Raw genomic sequence first — 22,080 nt, forward strand, 5'->3', positions numbered from 1 at the left:
TCTGCCCTTGGGAGCAGAACTCTCCTTGGGGAAGATCCCCCGCCCTTGCAATGGCAGGCTGAGGGAACCTGCAGCTTGGAGCTCTCCAAGGAGCTCTCTGGCGCCCAGAGGGCTGGGTGTCCTGTGTATGGCTGAGTTAAAACAACCAGAGAGGAGTAAAAAAATAACCCCAACCACCAAAAGCAGCCCCCTATGTGGCCGAGATCCCCAGAGCCCCCACCTCTATATTCGAGAGACTCTCTGCTCCAGTACTCACCCCCTCCTCAGATCCCCCAACCCCTATTCCACAGACCTCACCCTCTCTGTGCTCCAGGCATCACCTCATTTTCCAGAGCCACCACCCCCTCTATGCTCCCCAGAGCCCCACCCCATACTCCAGAGACCCCTCCTGCGCTCCCGAGTCCCCAACTCAGTATTCCAGAGCTCCACCCCCAGCGCTCCCCAAAGCCCGCACCCTCCAGAGCCCCCACCCCATATTCTAGAGCCCCCACTCCCATGGAAGGGCAGGAGACTGGCGCTCCCTGCCCCCTCCCCATCCTCGGGTGTGTTCTGCTTCGGGCATGACCCGTTGCTCGGCCGGGGATGGACGCGTCACTCCTGCAGGCTCTCCTCAGCTCGGCCTCGGACCCCGGGGGACGGAGCCAAGTGGCGAGTTCGCGCGAGCTCCGGGGCCAGGAAACTACAGCTCCCAGCAGCTCCTGCTCTGGCTGCGGCTGGGGGCCGAGCGCGGCCGAGTTTGGGGAAAGCATTCCTGGAATTCGTTTCCTGTAGATTCCTGCCCGAGGCCGAGCCGCGGGATGGCGGGGCGGCAGCGGGCGGATGTCGGCGAGGGACCGCTGGGCACCGGGGGCAGCCTGGCAGCCTGAGGAGCCCCCCAGCCTCGTGCGCCCCGGCCGGGCCATGGCCGAGCTCCTGCTTCGGAGGACGTTCTCCAGGCTGAGGGGCAAAGAGAAGCTGCCCAGGAAGAAGGAGCGAGGTACTGCCGGGCTCGCTGGCGGGGCAGGGATGCGCTGCTCCGAGCACCGGGGAAGCGCCCAAGTTTCACTTTCCCGACGATGAGGAGCGCGGGGCTGCCGGGCCGGCGGCGCGGCCAGGCTGCCCCCGCGGAGCCGGGCTGCAGGCGCCCCGGGGCGAGGAGGCGCCCGCGGGCAGGGCGGGGCGCAGCGCAGCCGAAGGAAGGAGCTGGTGGCTGGGACGCGCGGCTCCGGCCCGGGACTTGGCTGGCAGCGGAGGGGGACCCGGCGCCAGGATGCTCGGGGGAGCGGAGCGCCCGGCTGAGCCAGCGGGGCTCCGAGGGGGCTCGGCGCTCTCCGCGCGCCCCGTCCCATCCAGTCCAGCGCTCAGCGGGCCCCCCGGGGCAGGGACTGCGGGGCGCCAGGGGAGCTGCGATCGGAGGGGCAGGGGGCGGTGCTCGAGCCCCAACCGTTGTCTCGAAGAGAGGAAGGAAGAATGCGGGGGGAGGGCTGGAAGGGGAAAGGGCAGGAGCCAACCAGCGCCCCCACAGCCGGGGCAAGAAGACTAGATTGCCCTGGCACTCCTGCTTCCCTGGGCAAACTCAAACCCTTCCACCCCAGCGAGGAGGGCTCAGACCCACCCTGCCACTCAGCTGCCCTACAATCCCCAGCACGGGGCAGTCCGAGCTGCCCGGCTTCCTGCGCTGGGTTTGATTGTGGTGCCCACAGTACTGTTTGTTTTAGCACAGACTCGAGCACCAATCTTGGCCTATCAGGAGTCCGGATCCCAGTTTGTGTGTCAGGGCCGCTATGGGTTGACAGGTCTCTGTGCGCTGTGGCATAAGGAGTGAGTGGTAAAGGGGGGGTCTGGGTGTGAGTGCCAAGGGTGTTCAGGGGGGACATGGACCAGCAGTGACAGAGGCACTGAGCAAAGGTTGGGTGGTGGGGGCTGAGCAGATGGGTGGAGGAGGGGACATAGTGGAGAGATGGCCTGGCGTAGTCAGAACCAAGGAATAGCCTGGCCACATCTCCCAGTGTGACAGAAGTCTTGTGTAAGCCCCCCCCCCGGATCAAACCTGGGACTTCTGGAGCATAGTGCATGAGCCTCTACTGCATGAGCTAAAAGCCACCTGACTGTTAGCTGAGCTGTAGAGCAAACTTATTAAGCTCTCTCTCTCTCTCGGTGCCACTAGGTGGGACAGAACACCACACCCAGAAGGTGAGTATGGGTTACACTTGCACTATTTGGAGTGACTCAAAGCCTCAGCTCCTGGAGTCCTGGGATTTGGGAAAATTGGCAACTTTCATTAAAAAAACATGGAGTTTCTGGCCCTGGTGGTGGGGGAGAAAGGCTGGAACCATGACCCCAAATGGTCACCACCCCCCAGGATCAAGTTTCTTTAATATTCAGAGGCAGGAATTGTTCATGCCAGCCCCCACTGAGACCGTGAGGACATGGCAAAGGGGTGAGAGAGTGACCCAGCAAGAAGCCTCTGACAGGAGTCCAGGACGAGTGGCTTCCTGCAGTCAGAGCAGGTGCAGGTTCCGGTTCCTGGTGAGTTTGTGATTGAGAACAGCCTGCAATCCATGTTTTGGCAATTCCCTTTGCTAGATTAGCTCCTGGAACTGTCCTGCCCTTGCTATGCAGCCTTGTGATTCATCAGAAAAGGCCATGCGGATAGCCAGGGGCCAAGGAAATGCATCCATGTGGACTGATTTGTCCTTAGCAAGCATCTTCCTTCCATTGGGAGAAGGAAGATGCTTCCTGGACTGCGTGATGCAGGGAGTCAGCTCTATCCACCCATCACAACCCACAGGAGCAGCATGGTCCCCACCAGCCCCCTGTGTGGCTGTGAGCAGTGCATGGTTGAGGAGGGGTTGCAGAGCGGTACGTCGGGCTCCCTCACCTGGAGGAGAGCTTGTGGCCGTGGCATGGTCTGCCTGGCCTGAGGATGAGCACCTCTGAGGCACAGAACAGCCATAGTCTAGGCCTTCAGGGCTTCACATTGGCACTCATCTGTGACCTAGCAGCATCCACAAGCCAGGCCTCCTGCTGCCTCCCATGGGCTGAGGCAGTGTCCCATCCTTGCTGCTGGTGCTTGGCCACAAGTACCCTTGGATGCCATCCTGGTGCACTGGCAACCCTGCAGTTGTGCATCAGGGTATCACCTCCAGTGATCCTGGCCCATGGGAGGCAACAGGGGCCAGGGCAAAGAGTCAGTCTTTTGCCAGTCCCTGTGTCCCAGCACTCTCAACACAGATCAGGGGGCACTCACCAGTGATGGCACACATGCTCCTCCGGACTCCTTTCTGTGTTCCAAGTGTTTCCCTACAGATTTGCTCCCAGGAGAGAGGGCAGCGGGATGCAGGGCAAGCCTGGAGAACAGCAGGGAGAGGCCACGGGGGTGAATCGATCGTGTCGAGCCACAAAGGGAATGGATGAAGGGCCGTGGGCCAGGGAGGGAAGGTCAGACTGGGCCCTGGTAGGCAAGGGTACAACGCTGCAGAGGAGGTGGCTCTTGCACCTGGAAGGATGGAATCGGGTTAGTAGTGGGGGGGTGGCTGTCAAAAGCTCTGCTGTGAGAGGTTGACTGCCCTTGGGGATGAGGTGCTGGGCTGGGACTCTGGAGATCTGGGGTGGGAGTCCTGCTGCTGGCAGGTTTGGGGCGCTGGCGCAGTGGGGTCAGGAGGCAAGGAGCCTGCCTCAGGGCAGGTCACTCGCCCTGCCACCAGGGAGTGTCCCTTAGGCAGCACCACCTGGCCTAGCCTGATCCTGGGGCCCTGCCGTTCTTGGGATCAAGTCACTGGGTCAACCCAGTGAGCGGGAGATTCGGGGTGTTATTTCCTATGCTGTCAGCTGAGTCACATGGTGCCGATTCTTTTCTGTGATTGACTGTTGGTCCTTGTGCCTCTGCAGGGCTAGTGGAGTCAACTCACTGGGGTGCCACACAGTGGACCCAGCCCTGCTCCCCCTGGCCTCTCAGCAGCCTCAGCCCTGCTCCCTCTGCAAAGACCCAGCAGCCCTAGCCCCACTCCCCCCGGCCTGCCCACCCCCCCATGAAGATGCAGCAGCCCCTGCCCCACTTGTCCCCCATGGTCCCAGCCCGGCTTCCCCCACTCCAGTGGCCCTAGCTCCAGGTCCACCTCCCACTCCACACTGACCCAGTGCTCCCAGCCTTATCTACCCCACTGAGCGGCCCCAGCCCCGCTCCCGAGCCCCTCCCATTCTCATGAGAGGCCTCAGCTCTGATCCCCTCGACCCTGCACAATACCCTCCAACGGCACCAACTCCATGGTCCCAGCCCCCCCGTTCCCCACCCTTTCAGACCCAATGGCCCCAGTCCCGCCCATCCCCCCGGTCAGGCCCAGCTTCATCCGCCTCACCCCATGTGGTCCCAATGGCTCCATCACCCCATGCCTCCCCCCACACACAGTGGCCCCAGCTCCTCCCATCTCCCCATACAGACGCAGTGGCTCAAGGCCTCCCTGTCCCCTCTGTGCAGATCCAGCTCTGGTCTCCCTTCCCCCCTGTGCAGCCCCAGAACCCGTCTCCCCCTCCCCACCCTGTCCCCCCGCTCAGATCCAGTAGCCCCAGGGCCCAGGAGCTCTGGGGATTGAACCCTGGCTGGCACTGGTCCACCCTTCTGCGGGGTCCATGCTGGGTGTGGCCCACATACTGTCCTTTTTGTAGGGTCCTGGGCCCTAGGAGTCTGGGGGAATCTTGAACCTCTCAAATGTGGGGATTCTGGGTCAGATTTTGACACCCACATCAACCCCTCCAGCCAATGGCCATTAAGCCATCCTCCTGCCACAGCAACTGGCCAACCTTCATTGCCCCCCTGTAAACTCACTCTTGGCTCCTTCTTATTCTCCGCTTCCCCCACTCTGGTCCCTTGTGATTCAACCAGCTTCATCCTGCCCCTCAGCTCCCCAGCACCTGTGAGCAGAGATCTCACCCAGCCCCAGCAGGTGTGCCAAGGGATGGGGATGTGTGGGTGTCAGGAATGGGGTGCACACGTGTGTGGGAGGGGGAGGCGGGTGCGCATGTACGTGAGGAACAGAGAGGATGTGGGGGGGCAGCAAGGTGTGGGGGGGCAGTAGTGTGGTGCACGTGTGTGGGAGGGAAGGGTAGTGAGGAGTGTGGTGGGGAGCAAGAAGAGGAGCTGATGTGGAGGCAGTGGTCTGTGTGGGGGGAGTGAGGAGTGGGGAGAAGCAAGGAGCAGGCATGGTGTGAGGAGGCAGTGAGGAGTGGGGAAGATGTGAGGGGGCAGTGAGGTCTGTGTGTCAGGAGAGTGGGGAGTGTTGGCGTGTGTAGGGGAAGCGGGGTGTGTATGGGGAGCGAGGAGCTGGGTTTGTGTGAGTGGGAAGCAGGGTGCGTGTGGAGGGGATCAGGGAGGATATGAGTGGGGAGCATGGTGCGTGTGTGGGGGGAGTGGGATGCGTGTGGGGGGAGCGAGGAGGATGTCAGTGGGGAGCAGATTGCGTGTCAGTGGGGAGCAGGGTGTGTGTGTGTGGGAGCGAGGAGGATGTGAGTGGGGAGCAGGGTGTGTGTGAGGGGGGAGCAGGGAGGATGTGGGGGAGAGCAGGGTGCATGAGTGGGGAGCAGGGTGCATGTGTGTGGGGAGCAGGGAGGATGTGAGTGGGGAGCACAGTATGTGTGGGGGGAGTGGGGCGCACATGGGGGGAATGGGGTGCATGTGGAGGGAGCAGGGTGCATGTGTGGGGAGCAGTGGGTTGGGAGGGGGAGTGTGAGTGGGAGGGAGGGAGCGAGGAGTGGGAAGGAGGTATGGGGCAATGGAGTGTGCGGGGGAGAGGAGCGTCTGTAGGGAGGTATATGTGTTTGTAGGGAGGGAGACGAGTGGAGATTATATGGGGAGGGCTTAGCCCCTTCTCTGCAATCCCATAGTTGGTGTGCCCATGTGATGCTGGTCTATGGGCTTGTTCCCAGGAGGGGCCTGTGGGAGGCAGGTCCTGTACACAGGGGGTGGGCCCTGTTCCGCAAAGGGTCCAGTGTCCCCACGTTGCGGGGCCGGTCTAGGCCAGGCTGGGAGGAGGGAGCACTGCCCTCACAGCCAGGCAGTAAACAACAGGAAATCCAACTTGGCAGGGGCTGTGAGCAGCTGTGTGTGCTGGGAGCTCCCCGCCTGCCCAGCCAGTGTTTCCACAATGATGCCTCTGTCAGCCCTGCTGCACATTCTGAGGCAGCTAGGCCCAGGAGGCTGAGAGCGAGTGCTAAGGCTGTGGCAAAAGACTTGGGGGAGGACTCCACTGTGCAAGGGTTCGGCTCAGGCCCCTGCAGGAACAGCCCCCCTCGAGCAGAGGTCGCAGACAGCCCATCCCTTCCCCCAGCATTGCACATCCTGAGCAGGGAGTGTCCAGAGCTGCCTTCCCCATAACATAAAAATGGCCATGTTGGGTAGGACCAATGATCCATCCATCCCAGTGTCTGATCTGAGTGGCTGGTGCCAGATATTTCAGAGGAAAATAAACAGAACAGGGCAACTATTGAATGATCCTTTCCCTATCATCCAGTCCCAACTTCTGGCTAACAGAGGGTTAGGGACACAGGATTGCATCCCTGCCCATCTTAGACTATCAGGGTTGGAAGGGACCTCAGGAGATCATCTAGTTCAACCCGCTGCTCAAAGCAGGACAAATCCCTAGATAGTTTTTTTTTACCCCTGTTCCCTAAATGGCCCTCTCCAGGATTGAACTCACAACCCTGGCTTTAGTAGGCCAATGCTCAAACCACTGAGCTATCCCTCCCCCCTTGGCTAATAGCCATTGATAGATGGATTCTCCATGAATTTATCTCATTCTTTTTTGAACCCAGTTATACTTTTGGCCTTCACAGCACCCACGGCAATGAGTTCCACAGGTTGACTCTGCATGGTGTGGAGAAGTACTGCCTTATGTTAGTTTTAATCCTGCTTTTTATTAATTTCATTGGATGACCTCTGGTTCTTCTCTTATGTGAAGGGGTCAATAATATTTCCTTAGCCACTTTCTCCACACCAGTCATGACTTTATAGTCATGACTCTATCACATCCCCCCTTAGTTGTCTTTTTTCTAAGCTGAACAGTCCAAGTCTTTTTAATCTCTCCTTTTCTGGAAGCTGTTCCATCTCTCGAATCATTTTGTTTTTTCATGTATGTGATCATCTAGCCTCACCTCCTGTATGACACAGGCCAGAGGACTTCCCCAAAACAATTTCCAGAGCAGATCTTTTAGAAAAACATCCAGTCTGATTTAAAAATTGTCAGTGATGGAGAATCCACCACCCTTGGTAAAATTGTTCCGATGGTTAATAACTCTGACTGTTAAAAATCTACACCTTATTTTTCAGTCTGAATTTGTCTCGCTTCAACCTCCAGCCATTGGATCATGTTAGACATTTCTCTGCTAGATTGAAGATCTCATTATTAAGTATTTCTTTCCCATGTAGATGCTCATAGACTGTGATCAAATCATAGACTATGATCAAGTCACCCCTTAATCTTCTCTTTGTTACAATAAATAGATTGAGCTCCTTGAGTCTATCACTATTAGGCATATTTTCTAATCCTTCAGTCATGCTCATGGATCTTCTCTGAACCCTCTCCAATTTATAAACATCCTTCATGAATTATAGGCACCAGAACTGAACACAGGATTCCAGCAGTGGTTGCACCAGTGCCAAATACAGAGGTAAAATAACCTCTCTGCTCCTATGTGAGATTCCCTAGTTTATGCAGCCTAGGATCACATTAGCTCTTTTGACCACAGTATCACACTGGGAGCGCATGTTCTGCTGATTATCCATCATGACTCCCAAATCTTTTTCAGAGTCACTGCTTCTCAGGATAGAGCTCCCCATCCTGTGCGTATTACAATCTTTGCTCCCAGATGTCCACATTTATACTTAGCTGTATTAAAACACATATTGTTTGCTTGTGCCCAGTTTACCAAGCGACCTTTTAATTACTTAACCACTCCCCCAAATTTGTGTCATCTGTTGCCCTTCTCTGTACCTTTTCCAATTCTAATATATGTTTTTGAGATGTGGTGACAGAACCTCATGCAGTATTCAAGGGGTGGGCATGCCGTGGATTTATCCAATGGCATTATGATATTTACTGTCTTATTATTTATCTGTTTCCTAATGGTTCCTAATACTCTGTTCATTTTTTTGACTGCTGCTGCACTTTGGGCAGATGTTTTCAGAGGACTATCCATGATGACTCCAAGATTTCTTTCTTAAGTGGTAACAGCTAATGTATACACTGTCTCCAGCAGCAATGCACGGCCACAACCCTATTCCATGGGTCATGCCCTCTCTCATACCACCCGTACCAGCCTCAGCCCCTATCCCACAGGCCACACCTCTTCCTCTACTGCCCATAGCAGCCTCAGCCTGCATGGCCACACTCCGGTCCCATAGGCCATGCCCCATGCTTGTTCCCATACAACCCACACCAGTCACAACAACACATGGCCATGTTCCCATCTCACACAACCCACACAATCATCAGCCTGCATGGCCATACCCCCGCACCAACCCATACCAGCCTCAACCACACTCTTATCCCTTTTCCATGAAACAGAAGTGTTGTTCTTTTTCTTCCTCAGTCAAGGGTACCTGGGTATCTTTGCCTCCAAAACATAGTGGTTCAACCCTTTGATGTCTACCTGCAGATAAGGTCTCTCTCACCCCACAGCTGCTTTGTTCTTCCTATTTAGTTTCTTTTGAAGTTCTTACAATCCTTCATTTGCATTCAGTCCAGAGCGGTGATAAGGCACCCACTGTGAAACATACAATACTCAATTTATGTGCAAACTGCTGGATAGAGAAACATTTCTTGTTGGAGAGAAACCTGTTCTTCTCTTTTGCTGGTGCCAAGTCTCTAGACACAGTCTTGAGTATATTTTCAGTATATCTACATAACTCTTTACATAGTATCTGTAGGTACATTTCACAATGATAGTATTGACCAGTGTGACACCAGCTTTTATCTGAGACCTCTCACAACATCCTTTGGTGAATCAGAATGTATACGCCAGAATCAGGAGATTCCAGTGACCCCTTTGCACCCCCTTGTCAGTTGGCATTAAGAGGTTTGTGGTGTGTCTGTACTGGGTGTGCACTGAGTGAGTGTTGGACTGTGTGTGCTGGGAGAACACTTGGCATGGTGGGTGGGCGTGTAACCACTGGGTGTGTGCTGGCTGTGGTGCGTGTTGGGTGCATACTGACAGTGCACTGGGTATGGTGTGTATGTGTATATGCTGGGTGGGCACTTGGCATACACACTAGGTGTGCACTAGGTATGGCATGTGTGTGCGCAGGGCATGTTCTGATATTAACCCTCAGCTCACATTTCCTGTTCCCCACAGAGCTCCCCTCGAGGATGTTGGACTCTCTGATGGAGCTGGAGCCAGGCCCTGGGCCAGAGCCAGTGTCTCATGACCCTGACGGGAGCTGTCGGAGAGGAGCAACCATCACTGTGTCCAGGAAGCAGAGCTGGGCCAAGTTCTCATGTGGCATCCGGGACGTGCCATGTAGCTCTTACAGCAGGAAGGTGCCTGCCAGTCCCATGGCCTCCGCAGAGCTGCAGGATGAGGGTGAAGGGGTAGAGCCAGGCCGAGAGACTGACGGGGACCCCCAGTGCTCTCTGCTGCCCCAGGAGCAGTTCTTCCCCACCCATACAGGGGGACCAGCCCTTGAGGATGAGGCATGGCTTGTGGAGAGCCCCCCAGCCCCAGCGCCCCCCACTCCTCAGCCCGGCCTGGCCCCTGGTGATGAGGAGGCTGAGTCGATGTGCAGGTATGTGGAGCTTTGCGCCTCTGGCAGTGCTGTGAGATGTGCCAGTCATGGTGCCTACTTGCAGAACCTGGAGAGGAGCAGCCGCCACTGGATCCTCTCCTCGGGCAAGGCCCAGGGCCCGGAGGAGTTGTCCCCCAGCGCCAGCACAGAATTGAAGGAGGTGGGCGCCATGGGCAGTGAAGGGGAGATCTGGTACAACCCTATCCCTGAAGATGACGACGTTGTGGGTGTCAGGCAAGGCACCGAGCCTGCCAGCTCCTGGAGGAAGTGGGGCAGTGGCACAAGGAGCCGGGAATCTGACAAGGAAGAGGCCAGGCCCAGCAGGGCAGAGCCAGGTGATGAAGAGCCCCCCAGGAGCATCGCCAGGCAAGTGGAAAGCCCCAGCTCACAGAATGCACCTACCCCAGCTGGGCCAGTGGGTCGAGGCGAGGAGACGGGTGCCGGCAGGACACAGGCGTATGGTGAGGGGTATGGTGCTAACAGGGTGTGTTGTGGGTTGAACAGCATGGCAGAAACATGAGACAGAGAGCTGCTTCTACGTGGCCCCACCATCTGCTGGTGGCAGCTCCACCCTGATCTCATGAGCCCCTCCCCTCCCATGGCCTTCCCTTGCTGGTTCCCTGATCCTATGGGGCACCTGATCCCGTGGGGTTGCCCTCTTTCCATAGAGCCCCTCCCCAGGTCCCTGTCCCTGCATCTGAATCCCCACTGCAGCCCGGTTCCCTTTGTGGGATCAGCCACTCTCTCCGTCCCCAGCAAGTCAGTCTTGGCTGCTCTGGGTCCCACAGGCCCTGCTCCCTGTAATGGCCCTTCCCTTCCATGCCCCAGATGAAGGGGCTCCTTTCTCCATGCATGCCAGTGTCCACTGGGGCTGGGGTGCCTGTCTCATCAAGTCTCTCCCCCCAGGGAAGTTGCCGATTTCATGTGTGAGCGCGGCTGTGGGGTTGGCTGGCCCATCCCCCCCGCTGAGCCCCAGCGTCTCCAAGAAGGGGCGCTCCCTGGGCAGAGTGAAGTCCCCGGGAACCGTGCGCCGCCTTTCCCTGAAGATGAAGAAGCTGCCTGAGCTGAGGAGGAAGCTGAGTCTGCGTAGTGCCCGGCCCCGGGGGCAGGAGCCTGAGGGCAGTGACAGCACCTCACCCCAGGATGCCCGCAAGGAGCCGGGGAATGTCATCAGCCGCTACCACCTGGACAGCAGCGTGGCATCCCAGCAGGGCCCGCACCGTGCCAAGGCAGCCAGCAAGGGCGGCTACCTAAGTGATGGTGACTCCCCTGAGCTGCTGGCCAAAGCGGACAAGCGTGCCTGTCCTGGGCCAGAGGGGCATGAGCTTGGGGCTAGGCTGGACGTGGATGCCTTCCAGCCCTACAGCTCCTTAGAACAGCTGCGCTGTGTGCAGCCCATCTCGGGCCTAGTCAGCGTCCACCTGCACGGTGTGGGGGACCTTAAGCCCCCAAAGGCTGAGTCCAGGGAGGTGTTCTGCGTCCTGCAGGTGGACGCAGCCCCCAAGGCGCGCACGGCCCTGCTGCCCTGGACAGCCGCCTTCCTCAGCCTCAACCACACCTTCAACTTGGAACTGGAGGGGGCCCGACATCTCAAGGTCATTGTCTTCTCCTGGGACCTGGCTACCTGCCGGAACCGTGTGTGCTGCCATGGCACCATTGTCTTGCCCCACATCTTCAGAGGTAACGGGAGCAGCCAGTGAGACGGGGGCTCTGGTGATCGGGAAAGGGCCTGAGCGGGGGCAGTGGCATCCAGGCAGGGGGCAATGCCCAATGGGGCTCAAATGGACAGGGCTCTGGGGGGCACATACAGATGAGCAGGGATCAGCACCCCATGGGGTTCAGCTGGGCAGGACTCTGGGGGGCACATAGAAATGGGCAGGAGCCAGGATCCAATGGCGCTCAGATGGACAGGGCTGTGGGGGGCATAGGACAGAACTTAGGTAGGGCAGATGCTGCGGTTTCCCAGCTGGCCCTTGCTGATCGTCCACATCTCGCTCTGGTCTGACATGTGCCGGTGCCCTCTGCTCTTCAGGGTGCAGGGCCCAGCAGCTGGCAGTGCGGCTGGAGCCGCGCGGGCTGCTCTACTGCAAGCTGATGTTGGTGGAGCAGTGGGACATGCCGAGCAGCCCCAGTGACCGGGAGCCCCGGGTCTTTGGCGTGGAGCTGCGTCACTTGGTGGAAAGAGAGAACACTGTCACCAAGGTGCCGCTGCTGATCCAGAAATGCGTCTCCCAGATTGAGAAGCGGGGACTGAAGGTGAGTGGTGGGGGAGGCGATAGTAGGGGAGTGGGCTCTGCAGGACACCTGGCACTCCAGCCCCGTGCCACGCAGTTAACACAAGCACAGCAGGTACATGGCAAGGAGCCGGTGAGCACGGCTCCTGAGCAGGCAGGATCCCAGCAGGCCATGTGCTCCGTGCTATCTTCCCTCTTTGTATCCCTGTCCCCTCCCCATGCTTCCCCTTGGGTCCTGGGACAAGTGGGGAGGGCTGGGCTCTCCCTCTGACAACACCTCCTCTGCCCAGATTGTAGGGCTTTACCGGCTGTGTGGCTCGGCGGCTGTGAAGAAGGAGCTGCGTGATGCCTTCGAGAGGGACAGTGCTGCTGTGACGCTCTCTGAACAGCTGTACCCAGACATCAACGTCATCACAGGTCAGTGCCCAGCCACTCCTCACCCCCATGCAGCACCAGCACAGCTCCCGGATTGCCACCCCCCCACGCACACTCAGGCAAGTCAGAAGGAGGCTCACTGCAACACCTGGCCACTAGACCCCACTCCCCTCCCAGAACTGAGTGTAGAACCCAGGAGTCCTCACTCCCAGCCCCCGCATTCTAACCCACTAGATCCCATTCTTCTCCCAGAGCAAGGTAAAGCACCCAGGAGTCCTGTCTCCTGGCCCCCCACTCTAATCTGGTCCAACTAACTTGATACCATTTTGTGATGAGATTACAAGTTTGGCTGATAAAAGTAGTAGTGTACATGTCATATACTTAGAGTTCTGCAAGGCGTTTGACTTCGTACCCCCTGACATTAAAAAACTAGAACAATATAAATATAACAGCACACATTAAATGGATTAAAAATTGGCTCACTGATAAGTCTCAAAATGTCATTGTAAAAGGGGAATTGTCATCAAGCAGGTGTGGTTCCAGTAGTGTCCCACAGGGACTGGTTCTAAGCTCTACGATATTTAACTTCTATTAATGGCCTGGTGAAAGAAAACATAAAATCATCACTAATAAAGTCTGCAGATGACACAAAAGTTGGGGGAGTGGCAAATCCTGAAGAGGACAGGTCACTGATCTGGATTGCTTGGTAAACTGGGCACAAGCAAACAATGTGTGTATTAATACAGCTAAATGTAAATGTAAATGTATACATCAGGAACAAGGCCACACTCACAGGATGGGGGGATGCTGTCGTGGGAAGCAGGGACTGAAAAAAAGATCTGGTAGTTATCTTGGTGGATAATCAGCTGAACAGTGGCCAAAAGAGTCCTTGGATGCATAAAGAAGGGAATCTTGGGCAGGAGTAGAGAGGTATTCAGCGCTGGTGCGACCCTGCTGGAATCCTGTGTCCAGTTCTGGTGCCCACAATTCAAGAAGGACATTGATTAATTGGAGTGGGGTCAGAGAAGACCCATAAGAATGATTGAAGGATTAGACAATATGCCTTACAGAGATAAACTTCAGGAGCTCAGTTTATTTAGCTTAACAAAGAGAAGGTTAAAGATCGACTTACATAGTCTGTAAGTACCTACATTTGAAAGAAATATTTAAGAATGGGATCTTCAATCTAGCAGAGAAAACTGTAACACCCATCCAATGGCTGGGAGTTGAAGCAGACAAATTCAGACTGGAAATAAGGCGTATATTTTAATGGTGAGAGTAATTAACCATTGGAAGAAGGGTCATGGTGGATTCTCCACCACTGACAGTTTTTAAATCAGATTGGATGATTTTCTAAAAGCTTTGCTCTTAGAATTATTTTGGGACGTTCTCTGGCCGGTTATACAGGAGGTCAGACTAGATGATCATAGTGGTCCTTTCTGGCCTTAGAGTCTCTGAACCCACTAGACCCCATTCCCCTCCCAGAGCTACAAGTAGAACCAGGAGTCCTGACTCCTAGTCCCTCTGCTCTAGCCACTAGACCCCACTCGCCTCCCAGAGATAGAACCCAGAAGTCCGGGCTCTCTGTGCATTCTCTGTAGTTTCTATAGGCTGCTCAGTGCCATGAGTCCTGTGTCCTCCCCATAATGGGACCCAGGAGGGACCAGTGTGGGAGAGGAGCCTGCCAAGGAGCTGACAGGAGTCTGGCCTTTTTCCCGCAGGGATCCTGAAGGACTATCTGCGGGAGCTGCCCACGCCCCTCATCACCAAGACCCTTTACCAGGTGGTGTTGGAGGCCATGGCCCAGCGACAGCCCCAAGATATGCTTAGCAGGCAGAATGCAAAGGAGACGGTCGCTCTGCTGGACTGCCTGCCGGAGATCGAGAAGGTGAGTGCCTGCCAGTGAGCGGAGCACAGGACTGTGGGCAGGTAGGAAAGGACACCTGGCTGTGAAGCCAAGTCATGGTGCCCTTGGAGCAGTCCTGGGGGGCTGGTTGGTGCGACTGCAACAATGTCACCATACACTGTCACATTCCCATCTCCTAGGTGGGAGGCTGTGGTCAGTTCTGCCCCGCCACACACATGGTGGCGGGGCATGTGCATGGCACAGCACCAGGCATGGAGTCAGCACTGTCCTGCTGCACATGTGAGAGCCAGACATATGCATGGCATAGATCTAGACAGAGAGCCAGCGCAGCCCCTGCACACACAGGGGGGCTGGGCATGCCCGTGACAGTGGGTGACAGTGCTGCTTCTGCTGAATATGTGGGCCAGGTATGTGCATGGCACTCCCCTGGTACCACCCTGGACACACAGCCAGCGCTGCCCCTGCCACGCACACGGGGGCTGGGCACACATGGCACTGCCACCAGCATGGAGGCAGCACTGCCCCTGCCACACACGGGGGCTGGGCACACCTGGCACTGCAACCGGCACAGAGCCAGCGCTACCCTTGCCATGCGCACAGAGGCTGGGCACACCTGGCACTGCAACCGGCCCAAAGCCAGCACTGCCCCTGCCATGCACACAGAGGCTGGGAACACCTGTCACTGCCAACGGCACAGAGCCAGCGCTGCCCCTGCCATGCGCACAGAGGCTGGGCACACCTGGCACTGGCACCGGCACAGAGCCAGCGCTGTCCCTGCCATGCGCACAGAGGCTGGGCACACCTGGCACTGGCACCGGCACAGAGCCAGCGCTATCCCTGCCATGCGCACAGAGGCTGGGCACACCTGGCACTGGCACCGGCACAGAGCCAGCGCTGTCCCTGCCATGCACACAGAGGCTGGGCACACCTGGCACTGGCACCGGCACAGAGCCAGTGCTGTCCCTGCCATGCACACAGAGGCTGGGCACACCTGGCACTGCCACCGGCACAGAGCCAGCGCTGCCCCTGCCATGCGCACAGAGGCTGGGCACACCTGGCACTGGCACTGGCACAGAGCCAGCGCTGCCCCTGCCATGCGCACACAGGCTGGGCACACCTGGCACCGCCACTGGCACACAGCCAGCGCTGCCCCTGCCATGCACACAGAGGCTGGGCACACCTGGCACTGCCACCGGCACAGAGCCAGCGCTGTCCCTGCCATGCGCACAGAGGCTGGGCACACCTGGCACTGGCACTGGCACAGAGCCAGCGCTGCCCCCGCCATGCGCACAGAGGCTGGGCACACCTGTGACTGCAACTGGCACAGAGCCAGCGCTGCCCCTGCCATGCGCACAGAGGCTGGGCACACCTGGCACCGGCACAGAGCCAGCGCTGTCCCTGCCCTGCGCACAGAGGCTGGGCACACCTGGCAGTGCCAGTGGCATGGATCCAGTGCTGCCCCTGCTGCGCACACGGGCTGCACTGTGCACACTGGCTGCACATGCCTGTTTCAGCGCTGGATACATGGGGGCTGGGCACTCCTCTTGCACAGCCTCAGGCATGCAGCCAGTGCTGCTCCCTGCAGGGGCCTAAGATCCTGGGCTGCTTTCCAGGTTGGCTGCCCCTTGGGATCGAGGGATTTCACTGCAGTGGGATCAGAGGAAATAGCAGAGTTCTCGTAGATTCACAGATTTTAGGGCTAGGAAGGACCATTAGATCATCCAGTCTGACATCCTGGGCAGCACTGGCCCTTACATGTCACCCAGTTACCCCCATGTTGTGTATTGAGCCCAGTAACTTGTGTTTGGCTAAAGCATCTCCCAGCCCGGCCCCAGCCTGGCTTTGGAGCCATGAAGAGACAGAGAATCCACCACTTTCGCTGGAGTTTGTGCCAGTGGTTCATCCCCATCCCTGGAAAACACTTGTGCCTGATTTCCAGTTTGAATTTATCTGGCTTTAGCTTCTAGCCACCTAGGCTTCAGTGTCAGGCCGTCCCTCCTTCCCCCAGCTTCTCTGAGTCAGGTAATTTCCCTCCAAGGAGCCTGGCAGCTGGGCACAGACTAAGGCTGTGACCTCTGAGGGATGATCCTGAACCCACAAAACTGGCTGGGTGGGGCAGGGCCAGGCCCTGGACTGATGCTGCCCTCTCCCCAGGCTACGCTGACCGTGCTGCTGGACCATCTCAGCTTGGTGGCCTCCTTCCACGACTTTAACCGCATGAACTCCCAGAACATTGCCGTGTGCTTCGGGCCAGTGTTGCTCAACCAGAATCAGGAGCCATGGCACCAGAGGGCCCGCAGCTATGCCCACTGCGAGGAGATCTCCAGTGCTGTCGACTTCAAGAGGCACATTGAGGTGCTGCACTACCTGCTGCAGGCCTGGCCTGGTAAGCGCACCTGAGGGGAGGGAGCATGTGGCCACAGGACTGCTGCGGGGTAGGGGAGAGCGCCATGGGGGCCTCCGGCAGGGTAGGGGGGCAAGCGTGCTGCCGGGGGCCTGCTGCAGGCTGGGGGTGGGGGGAGAGCATGCTGCCGGGGACCTGCTGCAGGCTGGGGGTGGGGGGAGAGCATGCTGCTGGGGGCCTGCTGCAGGCTGGGGGTGGTGGGAGAGCGTGCTGCCGGGGGCCTGCTGCAGGATGGGGGTGGAGGGAGAGCGTGCTGCCGGGGGCCTGTTGTGCAGTGGGGGTGGGGGGAGAGGGTGCTGCTGGGGACCTGCTGCAGGCTGGGGGTGGGGTGAGAGCATGCTGCTGGGGGCCTGCTGCGTGGTGGGGGGAGAGCATGCTGCCGGGGGCCTGCTGCAGGCTGGGGGTGGTGGGAGAGCATGCTGCCGGGGGCCTGCTGCAGGCTGGGGGTGGGGGGAGAGCGTGCTGCCGGGGGCCTGTTGTGCTGTGGGGGTGGGGGGACAGCGTGCTGCCGGGGACCTGCTGCAGGCTGGGGGTTGGGGGAGAGCATGCTGCCGGGGACCTGCTGCAGGCTGGGGGTGCGGGGAGAGCATGCTGCCGGGGGCCTGTTGTGCTGTGGGGGTGGGGGGACAGTGTGCTGCCAGGGGCCTGCTGCATGGTGGGGGTGGGGGGAGAGCATGCTGCCAGGGGCCTGCTGCAGGCTGGGGGTGCGGGGAGAGCATGCTGCCGGGGGCCTGTTGCGCAGTGGGGGTGGGGAGAGAGCATGTTGCCAGGGGCCTGCTGCGGGGTGGGGAGAGAATGCGCCGCCAGGGCTTCTCCCCTTGGGACTGAAGCCCCTGATTAGCCTGTCTGACTGTGGAAGGAGATAATTGTGGTAACTGCGATCTGTCTCCCCAGTCCCCTACAGGAAAGGGCGTGGTGTGGAGGGCCGGGAAAGGGCCCAGTCCACCTGCCTGCGGCAGAGGCGCCGTCCTGCACTGCGGCTGGATCTGCTGGAGAGCGAGGTGGTGGCTCGTCACCGTCCCCGAGGCTTGGAGAGCCCCCCCACCAACCGCTACGCTGGGGAGTGGAGTGTGTGCAGCCAGGAGTATGGCCTGGTGGCCGGGCCAGGGCACGAGATCAACTACACCGAGGTGGCCGGCAGCGACAGCGAGAATGAGGTGCTAGACCTGCGGGAGGGGCTGGGTGGCCCCAGCCAGACGGTCTTCGTGGGGGACTTTGCCTTGGTCGACGACCCTGAGGCGCCCTTCAGCCCCCGCCTGAACCTGAAGGACTTTGATGCCCTCATCCTGGACCTGGAGCGAGAGCTCTCCAAGCAGATCAATGTGTGCCTGTGAGTGGCCTGGCTGCTCCACCACAGTGCCTGGCTCTCCCTGCCCCAACACTCCCTGGGACCGTCCACATCCCCTGCCGGGCTCTAGTGTCACCAAAACATGAGCCAGCAGGGGAGGTGCCAGGAACCAGATGGTGGGGCTTCAGCTAAAGAATTTTAGGCTCCACGCTCAGGAGCCTGGCCCAGCCCTGTAGCAGGCGATGACTCATGCCGTCAGCCTTAATCCAGCAACCTGCCCAGGAGCAGAGGCCCTGAGCAGCAGGTACAGCGTACGGGAGATGTTCTCATGCTCTCTCATGGGCTCCAGCACACTCTGCCCTCTGGGCTCGGAGCTCGGGAGAAACCAACACAGTGCACGCCTGGGTGTGGCCGCTGAGCTCCCAAAGGCACGCGCCCAGGCGTGGCCACCAAGCTCCCAGTATTAATAGGAACTCAGAGATTACGCCAAAGCCATTTGGAGTGTGACCAAATTTGTGTAGCACTTGGCTCTCGCAGCCTTTTGATTTGCACAGCATGGATGGGGGCTTGGAGACACCAGGGCAGTGCTCCACCAGGCCAGTGTGTGGCAGCTCACTGAGGCTGGGGCTCTGGGGCTGGAGTATGGATGAGGGGCTGAGCCAGCCAGGGGGCTGCACTCAGGGTCACTCACTGCTGCAGTGTTTGTCACTCCAAGCCTACCGTGGGTGACATAGTAGCGCTATCTGGTATAGGGCAGCATCACAGCCCTGTGTGATGGGCTGGAAGGAGCCTGGATCCTGGCGTTCCCTTGGTCTGGCTCCCAGCCCTTGGAAAATACCATGTGCAGGGAGCGCACAGGGCAGGGGGAGCGGCTCCCTCCTGAGCCGCCTTTTCTCTGGATTTCAGAAGCCAAAGAATCAGCCTGTGAGCCTGAGCCTGTCCCCTGGCTGGACTGGAGCAGAAGTTTGGGGGCACTGCTTGTGTGACCCTGGCAGTGGGCTTTCCAGGCTGTAGCAGCTGTGCCAATATGGTGCTTCATGCAGGCTAGTCGGGAAGGCAGCGCCAGGCCCTGGGCCTGGTACAGGGGTTGGGTCAGGAGCACCATGTACCTATCCCTCCCGTGGCATGTATTTCTGGTCAGCAGGGAGCCTCCAGGGGGTAATAGCCCTCCCAGCCCCCAAGGGTGGTGAATTTTGATGCCCTTTCTAGTATCCCAAGTGGAGCTTTCCTTGCAGGTGGGAGTTTGACTTGGGTCTCAGGAAGATGGGTCTCAGGGCTGCCGCGGGGCTCTAGCTGCAGTGGTCTCAGTCTGGTCTGCTGTGGGACTGGCCTCGCTGTCAGTGTTTTGCTACTGAGTGCCACCTTGTGTCCCACTTGGGTGGGGGGCAGCCTTGGGCCAGGAGAGAGCCAGGGCTAAGGCCTGTTCCTGGCCTCCCTCCATCCCAGGCTAGGCGTCCCCCGTACAGTGTTAGAATATCGACAAGGGTCCCTGACCTCCATCATGTGTGCTCTGCTCCGGGGCTGCTTCACACAGAAGCCACAATCTACTGCACCCTGCCAGGGAGGAGGAAGGGCTGTGCCAGTTATGTATGGCACCTCACTCTCAGCTTGCCATGGCATTATTTAGTATCTTGGTGCCATGTTTACATCCTCCCCCAACCTGACAATACTCCAGGCTCTTTACTCCAGGCTCCCCCAGCCTGGCTGCTGCCTCCAATCCTGCTTGGCTGCAGCTCCTGGTAGAACAGTGAGGGGAGACTAGGGTGACCAGATGTTATAGGGACAGTCCCGATTTTTGGATCTTTTACTTATATAGGCTCCTATTACCACCACCCCCCCCGTCCCGATTTTTCACATTTGCTGTCTGGTCACCCTAGGGGAGCTGCAGCCCTGGGATCCCATGGCACGTGGACAGACCAACATGAGCAAGAAATTGGGGCCTGGCGTTCTTTGTGGTTGCTTCTCATGGGCATCTTTTGTCTCCCAATCTCTGCCCTTGAGCCCAGGGTTGGCAGCCAAGCCCCCAGCTCTTTCCAGCCTGGGCTTTCCCTGTGCCTGCTGTTCAGGCCAGGCCTGGCAGGGAGGCCTCCCATGCACTCTTGACTGAGCAGCAGCAGGCACACCCCTGGATGTGATCTGGAGGCTCCAGCTCACTGGCTGTCACCTCCACCTTCTGCATTGCAGAGTAGGGGAGGCTAGTACAGAGGCTGCACCAAGGCCACTGGCCTCCTTGGGCAGTAGCAAACAGAGCTCCAAGCTGGGGCCCTGCTGGGTGGGTGCTCAGGGCTGGTGGGGAGCGGGAGTTGATTCCCTGGATGTGCCTTTCCCCAAATGGATCCCATGAAAGGGCAACACATGGGCAGACTGGCCCCAAACTAAGCTCAAGGCATCAATTGCCCTCTTGCACCCAGGCCAGCTCTGGCATTTCCCTGGGTACTGCTGGGATACCCAATGCTGCTGTGCCTTGCAGAGCCTGTGCCTGCAGCGCTGATTTCAGTGTGCCAGGTGCCCAGGCACAGCTGCCTGAGGGTGCTCACTGCAGGGCCTCATGGAAATGCACCCAATCCCCCTGCACAACCATCCTCCAGGGAGCCTGGTACTGGAGAGGCCAGCTTTATTTAGATTTCTCACTTGTGTATGTATGATGTAGGGGGTGTGTATGTTTGGATGTTTGTGTGTGGAAGGGTGTAGAGGTGTGGTTTGTGTATACATTTGAGAAGGTGGGGATGGACAGTTGTGTGTGGTGTGTGTACGTTTGAGAGTGGGATGTGCGTATATGTTTGTGTGTACATCTTTGGGGGTGAGATGTGTGTGGTGTAGGGATGTGGTTTGTGTGCACATGTTCGTGAAGACTGACTGCTCTGTGGATATTTAACGTCTGGATTTTCACAATGTTTATAAAATACTCAGTTATAGGGAAAAAAGCCATTTTTTTTTTTTTTGCAGAGGGAAGGGGCAAAACCATGACACACGCTCTTCCCCTCACTCCAGGCTCTAATGGAAATTCACCCCATCCTCTCTCAAAGCACAAGGCCCAGTAGCCCCCTTCTGAGCTGCTCTGGCAGGGAGGAGAAGTGCCCAGAGTTTGGAGGCAGGGGCCCTTCACCCAGTATTAGCTTAAGGGACCCCATGTGAATGTGAAGGGAGGGCTGCAGTGCCTCCTGCCATGGATGATCTGGGACTGAAGAAAGGGTTCACACCATGTTATAAAAGCAGCTATGCCTTGGGGGGCCCTGTCTGGGGCGGGGGATGTATGGTCCAGCCATTCCCCCCATTGCCTGGCACCCCCAGCCATGGGGAATTGGAGATGGCTACTTATTGTGTGTTAAGGAAATACCCATGCCAGGGTGGGAGTCAGCATGGTACCCATGTATGCACACCAGGGCATCCTGCCCACTGCCAACACCAGCAATAAAGGACACCGGCTACACCTGCCATTGTGTTTGTGTGCACACGCGTGGGGGCCACATTCACCAAGTGCTCCAGCTGCCTCTGACCCAGCTGTTGTAGGTGCAGAACACTCAGACCATGGTAGCAAGAGCTGGGTGGGGTCAGGCTGGGAAGCTGGAGCATCACTGGGGAGCAGCAGCCAGGCTCCTGTGGGCAGGAAGGGCTGTCCCTTTCATTGCCCTCCCTGGGGTGGCTGTAGGCAGGGGCTGAAAGCCACAGCCCAGCTCTTGCTTGCTGATAGTAGGGACACCTGTGCCAATACCACAGAATCACAAAAATGTAGGGCTGGATCTCGAGGTCACCGTGTCCAGGCCCTTGTGCTGGGGCAGGACCATGTAAATGTAGACCATCCCTGACAGCTGTTTGTCCAACTTGTCCTTAAAAACTTCCAATGATGGGGATTCCACAACCTCCCTTGGAAGTCTGTTCCAGGGCTTAATTAATGTCAGCATGAGAAAGTTTGCTCCTAAGCGACCAGAGGAGGTAGCGAACAGGAGTTTTGCAAGGGAGTTCTCCAGATGAAGGAGGAGCGATTACATGACCCTTTGGGTAAGTTTGTTGCATATGTGTTTGTGGTGTGCTTTCTGCTTGACTGAAATATACCATGTGGTCTATTTAGGGAAACCATGTGCTGACCGGGTGTGTGCTGCTTGCTAGGCAAGGCTGAGAGCTTCTTAATGAGGCTTTGATTCCTAAGCCCTATAGCAC

General features: G+C 58.0%; 1 protein-coding gene across 2 annotated transcripts; it reads left to right on the plus strand.

Moving 5' to 3' along the window:
• The first annotated feature begins 696 nt into the window (after positions 1-696).
• On the plus strand, positions 697-21,394 carry SYDE1 (synapse defective Rho GTPase homolog 1). Of its 2 annotated transcripts, none has more exons than XM_030546224.1 (8): positions 697-976; positions 9,325-10,215; positions 10,661-11,434; positions 11,787-12,010; positions 12,279-12,405; positions 14,085-14,251; positions 16,385-16,616; positions 17,529-21,394. In XM_030546224.1, exons 1-8 carry the CDS (start codon positions 820-822, stop codon positions 17,966-17,968), a joined length of 3,012 nt encoding a protein of 1,003 aa, XP_030402084.1. In that variant the 5' UTR covers positions 697-819; the 3' UTR covers positions 17,969-21,394. The 2 variants fall into 2 exon arrangements, with proteins under 2 accessions (XP_030402084.1, XP_030402085.1); XM_030546225.1 differs by lacking the exon at positions 697-976 and adding an exon at positions 1,932-3,496.
• Positions 21,395-22,080: the final 686 nt, after the last annotated feature.

This window comes from Gopherus evgoodei, unplaced genomic scaffold (genome assembly GCF_007399415.2).
Source record: "Gopherus evgoodei ecotype Sinaloan lineage unplaced genomic scaffold, rGopEvg1_v1.p scaffold_42_arrow_ctg1, whole genome shotgun sequence".
NCBI classification, from domain to species: domain Eukaryota; kingdom Metazoa; phylum Chordata; order Testudines; family Testudinidae; genus Gopherus; species Gopherus evgoodei.